Here is a 7,984-nt window from a genome sequence, read left to right on the forward strand (position 1 = left end):
CCATACACTGTTCACTCTCTGTTTCAGCATCCACTTTCTGCCACTGTGTGACAGGATACACGGCAAGATGGACCTATGATCTGACCAAGGAAATGGCAGGTCTTCCATTCTTATGACCTCCTTAATTAACTGGGGGATTCCCTTATTCTGCTGCTTCTCACTCGACCCATAGTACCCCACATCCTACCAGGGTGTGTGGGGATTCTCCTCTCCCGGCTCTAACCTCCCTCCCCCTACACACACACACAGCCCCCAACATCTTCACAAATAACACCCCCCAACACCTTCACAAATAACACCCCCCACGCATTTAAGATAGCATCGCGTGATTTACGTGCCAATCTCTTGATTTTTTTAAGGGTCTCTCTCATGATTTTTGGCATGGTGGGGTTGGCAATACTGCTCCATTCAAAATTTTTTAGGCGTCCGCAAATGAAAAGTTGAAAACCACTGCTCTATAAAATAACATGCCACAGAAAAGCAGGGGAAACCATGTTATTTCCAATCCCTTGCCACTATAGTTGGTTAATCTGTGATCAGAAGAACCTAGAGAAAGGACTACAGAAGACGACAAAAATAGCCTTAAAAGTCCTTTCCAAATCTGACCTAACCTAGAGGAAAAAGTTCTTCCTGCCTCCAAACCTGCTGATCAGTATTGAGCTTTGAATGGAAGAGCACAATCAGATTAAATACATGTTTTACTAAATATTTTGGATTACTGGATTTATTTGGATTCCTCTATGCTTTTCTAACAATTTGTATGCAAGCAAACAAAAACAGAAATATACCACAATACACTTCCTCCTCCTATCTCAGTTCTCCCCTCAAAAGAAAATATCTCCTTACAAACCTCAAGAAGAGTCGGGATGGTTTGACTACACGTCTAGTGCAGAGGTACATGTTTTTTTTAACTGCTTTTCTAATTTCCTCTTGCATCATTTCTCTTTTTTGCCTGGAGTTCTGAGCCTATTAGGAAAGTGAGGATTTCCCCAATTTGGGAGAAAAAGTCCTGTGGTTTAACTCATCTAAATATGAATTTAGGAAAACATGTATGGAAGCCTACATGTGAATATTTTAAATACAAGGACTAATCAAGCCCCTCTTGTATCACTTTCCAGGATCACGGCAGCTAATTAGTGCCAGCTCTTAGTGGTCAGGTTTGGGATAGAGTCAAGCATTTTGGTTAGCAGTCAGGAAACTGCAGATGGGACCATGACAAAAATGGCTGCAGCCACCAGATTTTTTGTGGTGCACCTTTACTGGCTTAACAAACAGGAGCAAAAGGCCAATATTTGAATAGCTGTCGATTTCAGTTCCAAAAAATCCTTGTTGTCATCAATACTAGCCTAGTAAAATCATGTTTACATCATCCTAGCAAACTGTGTTAAAATACAGTGTAATAACAGTGCTTAGCACTATGTATCTGCTCACCACTGGAAGTTAAAAAATAGTAGTCAGTTGGTGTTAGAATGACAGTCAACTCAGCTGAAATTTCTCTAAAATTTCTCTAGCTATAGGCAATTCAGCATGTCTACCCTGGTTCTAAGAAGACAATTCCTTGATGCGAGTCTTTTTGAAAATTTAAGAGGAGAAATTAGGTTTGAAGTACTTACATTTCCCTGGTTTTGCTGGGATTCGAATAACAGTAGGCTTCCGGGCTACGGCTGGTTGAACTGTCTGTTCCTTTGCAGGCTCATTTTTGCAGGGCAACTGAAAGGGATCTAATGAAAAAAACCACAACTTAGTAAGTCTTTGTTAAATACAAGCCTCAACAGACACCACATTCATTATTAAAGGCATGTATATTTCATGCCCAAGAGAAATCAACAAAATCTAAGTAACCAGTAAAAGCAAATACAGAGCTAATGAAAAGCGAGCACTCAGCTCTTTGTGAATAATGTATTTTTTGTGCATCTGTTCTGACAAATTATTCAAAGCTAAGTAAACTTAAACCATGTTTCAGATGCCTCCCAGGATTATCTAAGTTACTAAGCAAGAGCAAGTACACCACTGAATAACAGGGGTTTGAAGAAGACAATATTGCTTTAGGGAAACATATTTCCAGAGCAGTTGCTCTAGTATGCACACACAGTTATGAATACATGTAAGAGAGAAAGAGTTTTGTTCTACAAAACCTTGCAAAAACTAGATCACTACCACAGCAGATGAAAGAACTACAGAAAACACGAATGCATTTTAACTGTTAGGCTTACAAAATGTTTTTGGTGCCCTCTGTCATTTCTTTAATTCACTGTCTAATTCAAACTTTGAGGATTGTTAGCCTTCCTATAGATCATCATCCTATGAGATGGTTTTGTGGTTAAGACACAGAATTAACAGCCCCATGTATATTCTAGCTCCATCTGTCTCTCATATGTTTTTGTGTGAGCCTAGGGAAAATATTTAGCATTACTATCCATGCGTAAAATCAAGGTAGTATTTTGCCACACTTCAGAGAAATTAAAGGCTTTAATAAATTAATGTACATGAGAGGTTCAGATACCACACAAAAAGCAAACACAGCAATACACTGACACAAATAAAACGGACAACTACTTACTCTCATTACCTTTGTTTGGAGAAGAAGAATTCATTTTGCATCACTCTCTACTACCATCAACTAGAATATTTTTTTTTTACTTTCCTGGTACCCATCCCGATGCACTGAGATGCCTACACTTACTGCACCATAAATGAATAAGATGGAAATCAGAGAGTGTTCTGGCCATGACACCTATCCACTGTTCATGCAAGAGCCCATGCAAATAAACATTGATCTCAGGCAGCCATTTGAGATGTACGGTTTAATGGGACATTATCTGGTATCAAATGCACTGAAGGGTCCCTTTACATTCTCCAGTTTCATCTTATCACTGAAGGTAGGAAATGGCAAAACAAAACTAAGAGAAATCCACACTGCCCAAATAGGATGTCTAAAATAATTTAAATTTTTGTAATTTTCTTTATTAAAGAGATAATATGAGGGCTGCCTTTTAAACAATACAACCTGAGGCAGTTCACCAAGAAACTTCAGATATTTGCTGTTTGGAGATTAAAATGAAGATTCCAAAAATGGAAAATGCTGGGCTTTCCTAGGAGCAGTCTAATTAAAAATGACTAGTTCTAATTTTAAAACTCTGACATTTCTATTATAGCTCTATTGAGCTATTTTTGTATATGGGCATTTTGTTGGCAGATGCCAAGAAGGAATTTCCAAAGCTACATACATATGCAAACTCAGTCTTGTAAAGGTGTATGTACAGTGAGATCAGTCCGTTAGTGATCTCACTATCAGGCTGATCTCATTATACATGTGTGTTTACCCCGGGACTGATGCACTTAGAAACCATTACCAAAAAAAAGGGGTTGCAAAGGCTCAGCCATGTCAGCAGAATGGGAGGAGACCACATTCCCCAAAATATTCTGTATAGCGAGATTCGAGATAGCTCTAGAAAGCTAGGCTGCCCTTTATGGCGATACCACAACATGTGCAAAAATGATATTAAGTCATTCAACATCAACAAAGAAAGCTGGGAGAAGCGCGCAAAATCCCATCCAATCTGGAGGGAACATCTGGCACGGGGTGCAGCTCAACATGAAGCAGCTTCGATCCAGAGGATGGAAACAAACCGAGAAAGAAGGAAGCAGCATGCTGTAAACTTGGACTCCAACTTAGACAACACAAGGATCTGTGAAACTTGTAACAAGCTGTGTCACTTTTGGATTCCTCAGGCACCTGACCAGACCTCTTACATGTACACCACGATCTAGAGGATCGACTGCTCATAGTGCAATCAAACAAGACGGCTGAAAATGCGTTAGACACATGCCTATACTTCTAATGCAAAGTTCTTTGGGGATCTGTCTACATGGCACACTCTGGTACAGCTGCACTATCATGACCCTCTACCTGAAGATTTTACTTTATTTCTTAGCAGAGATATACTGGTCCACATGGAGCTCTCTGAGGAAGTGGCTATACTTCTGGTATCTCAGATAGCTGGGTACCTTTGTATGGCACTACTTTCTGAAATTCCAATAATTACTTATTTTTCTCTTGCTACTCCTTCTACCAATACTCAATGCTGTTCAAAGTTATTGCTCTACACGGATAATTCCTGAGAAAGGCCATTATCAAATCTTCATCTGCACAGCACTCATCATGAGGCTATGAAAAACATTTCTGAGAACCTTAGTTTTCCACTCATTATCTTTTGCTCAATTATACAGTTGCCACCTCATAATTAGTTTAAACCTCATTACCTTGTTTGTGTCATTCCCTTTCCAAGTGCTGTGTTAGTAGCAGAAATTGGCTGGGTAAACTACTATGCTGCCTTGTGTAATGGGACTGACAGTGTATGAATTTTTTATGTTGTTTAACAACAACTGGGCATGGTTCGAGCATGATTCATGAAAGTGTGAACAGAGAATTGCTAATACACTCACTTAGGGCTTCTCAATACCAGTAAATTAATCTGCAAGGCACCCTTCACAACACTAATATCAATGGATTTCTATCATTTTTCTTTCATAATCTTTTCATACAATTTCCACTGCTCACATTTTCTTGAGCCTGGCTTTTCCATGTCTGCTAATAAAACAATTTTATAGCCTCCCCTTGCTAGCATATTTTGTTGTGTATATTCTTCAAGTAGGCAATGAGGTAGGATGCATCCAAGGAGCCTATATATTTCCTTTTGCTTCTACTGGTTAAGGGGAGAGAGAGATTTTTCACCTACACCACCTTCATTCAACACTAAAGACAATAGGATGACACAGCAAAGGAAGGAGGCTGCTACTCTTCTGAAGCTGTTATAGTTAGTACATAATGAAGAGGCAGTGTAATGCAATCCATTGCTTGTCCCTCTGCTACCAATACACATCCCCAACAGGGCTGTAGATGCTGGACTTCAGCTGCGGGCCCTGTCCCTGACAGCACCTATACACGTGCTCCAACGCGTTCAAATCAGAACACTCCAGCGTGCTGCAGCATCTCATGTATTCAGCAACCCCACATTTCAAAATGATGGTGGGGGCTTTAGTTAAAGCGCCCCCACTGACATTTTGAAACACAGAGCAAGAAATACACGAGATGCTGCAAGTATTTTACTTTGAACGGCTCCCAAGAATCACTAATTAAAATGCGCCCCCCCCAGCATGTGTAAAAATGCCCTGAATTTCCAGCCACCCCAGGAACCCCACAGGTCAGATGATATGGTTCTGCATCGCTGTCTTTAGGCAAAAAATAAAAGATAGTAGCCGCTTTTTCAGATAGAGTGAAGGGGCAGGGGGGCTCTGAACAGACAGGCAACAGAGAATAGGAAAAGGTAGTATAAATGACCCATTTCTAAAGAAGCCACCTTCTCTTGATTCAATCCTGAAAATAGTGCTTTCAGTTCATCTAAGAATGACATAATGTACTGGAAATGCTGATTCACTAGTGCCACACGGTATGTTACTGCTACACACACACGCAACTGCCTACTTTAAACAATAAATTAGCAATTAAAGATGGGACATTAAAAAGTCAAGACGGTTATCTGGGCCTTCTAGGTACCAAGGTTTACCCCACTCTATAAAAACAAAACACATATGTATTAAAATTTTACCTCAGTGAAACCACTTCAGCCTGTGTAGAACTGTGCCTAACCAACACTTGGATGACAGACATTAAACCTCCCCCGCAAAACCAACCAAAAAAACCCAACAGAAATATGGCTGGGGATTCACGAAGCAGACCACAATGGAAACAATACTGAACAAAATTAGCTTGGTGCTCCATGGCATAACGTTGCTGAAAATACCTTGCTATCCCAACATATACAGTTTTTAACACAATATGCTTTGCAAGCCTCCGACGTGAAAATTCCTACCTAACGCTCGCTTTCCCAGCAACAGTTGAAGGACAATAAGAAGGGTAGGACCTAAATCTGTTTGGCAAGTCAGGATTTCAGGAGCTTGCACAGGGGTCTGTAACCTGCGTAGAGCCTGAAGCATAGCTTAAAGCAGAGGTGTTAAAATCCTTTGGCTTCCCCACCAGATCCAAATCTCAGGGCTCAACCTAGGCCAGGTCTAGACCCACTTCCAGTGGCGGGATGAGCAACAGGGACAGAACCACTGCAGGTTCCAGAGCTATGGAGATTAACACACCCATTGCTTGCCCCTCTGCCAATGATAAACATCCCCAGTGTGGGGACGGGAAGGGGCTGATACACATTCCATATACTGTCCTGTCCCTGAACTCCCAGTTTTTCCAAAAGCCGTGCAGGCCAGATGATATAGCCAGATCTGGTTTGTAGGCTACATCTTTGACACCCACTGGCTTAATGAATTCTTCATGAATTTCTTCTTGAAATGTTTCTTGAATTTCTCAGCGTTCCAGCATTTTTGGAAGAACAGAAGATTTAGCCAGCTGATGTACCATTGCACATCCCTGGAAGAAGGGGTCACTACTTTTGCAGCCATGAAGTAGTTTTGTCGTCACTGGGTATATCTACACAGTGCAAATACATGCATATACAGCGCAGCGCTGTGCCAGGCAAAGATCTTACCTAAGGTCCAGGAACAAGCCTAATGGTGTTACCAACAAGACTACACTGTTTTCTGTTCCAGAACTAATTTGAGCTGGCTCAATAATCTCTCCACTGCACTGTACTGCACCATGTAAACTTTGAGTCCTATAAAGGAGAATTTCTTCCTCCCCTACTCCCACATAAACTTTCAGTGGCTAGCCCTGTGACGGATTTAAGCAGATGAGACTTGAGCACCTGATGGAAGGCTTTGTTGATTCACTCCATTATTAAACTGCAGGATGTGGTTAGAGATTCAACTGAGGATGTGGTTGGAAATTCAAGACTCATTAAACTATGGTCTTATGAAGCTACGTCTGGAGAGAACTTGCTAGAAGCACTTATAAAAATTCTGTATCTTTTATTACATACACACACACATCACAGACCATATGTTTTTAAGTAACTTGGGAATATTCAAATGCTAACATTAGCAAATCTTCTGAATTAGATTTTCTTTTGAGCAAAGAACTGAAACCATGTCATACATGGTTGCTGTTATGTATTTCACAAGAAGAGAAGAGTCCTTGATTTCATGGAAAAAAAATCATAGTGGCTCTTAGTTTTCCCTGGAGACAAAACTGAGAAACTAGTAGGATACGGAATGCAGCATACACTCGCCTCTTTTAAAATGCTAATACTAATGGGATGAAGCTAATGAAATGAAATTCTCTCTTAACAGGCAGACAATAAACTATCCTAAATCTACAAATTGAGTAAATTCTTTTTTTCTTGTCATTTGGATAAACTGAAGGCAACTGTATCTGGAATATAGCAAGCAGTGAGTTGGAAGGCATTTTTATAAAGGTGTGAATCTAACTGTCCAAATAGGAAGTTCAAAACAACGTAGCCTTCCTATGTAAAATTATCTGAAGGTTTCTATTTAAAAACACATGCTTAAATGAGTGGTGACCAACCTTGCTGCCCTGTGGAACAGATGGACTGTTCCCAGTTCATCTGTGGGTTGGATTCAGCCAGTGCGCTGGATTCAGACGTGGCCCAGCCCCAATCTGACCATGTAGTGGTGGGGGGAAAGAGGGTTGGGGGGAAGGGGCATGGGCTACCCCCCCATGTGCTGTATGAGGTGAGGATTGGGTCTCAATTCAGCTGTGCGGGGAGAAAGGCCACAGTCCGGTCTGGATCTAGCCTCATGGACCTTGCAAATTTGTCAGCAGGGGATGTGTGGCAGTATTAATTGCCACTGCTCCCCCACCACCAAATTTCCCAAACTGTGGGGAGCTCTGAAGACCAGCTGCCATGGTTTTGGGTTTGAGCACCCTCACTTTAAACAATAAACTAACTTACTTTGCATTCATGAACAAAACTTGCATAAGACTCCTCAATACTTCACAAACCTTTCAAGACTAGGGCTGTGGTAAGCGATAGGGGCCAGGGCAACGCTGGGACTAGGGGGT

The 7,984-nt window shown here is 41.0% G+C and overlaps 1 protein-coding gene across 10 annotated transcripts in view; it reads right to left on the bottom strand.

Annotated features, from left to right (window-relative positions):
• The window catches only part of SH3D19 (SH3 domain containing 19), a 178,106-nt gene that overhangs the window by 38,501 nt on the left and 131,621 nt on the right, over window positions 1-7,984 (bottom strand). For all 10 annotated transcript variants that reach the window (XM_019522202.1, XM_019522195.1, XM_019522194.1 and 7 more), the window contains one exon: window positions 1,614-1,721. In XM_019522202.1, the coding sequence (XP_019377747.1) occupies window positions 1,614-1,721 (108 nt within the window). The remainder of the gene's footprint in view (window positions 1-1,613; window positions 1,722-7,984) is intronic.

Source organism: Gavialis gangeticus, unplaced genomic scaffold (assembly GCF_001723915.1).
Source record: "Gavialis gangeticus isolate Ggan-Ray unplaced genomic scaffold, GavGan_comp1, whole genome shotgun sequence".
In the NCBI taxonomy this organism is placed as follows: domain Eukaryota; kingdom Metazoa; phylum Chordata; order Crocodylia; family Gavialidae; genus Gavialis; species Gavialis gangeticus.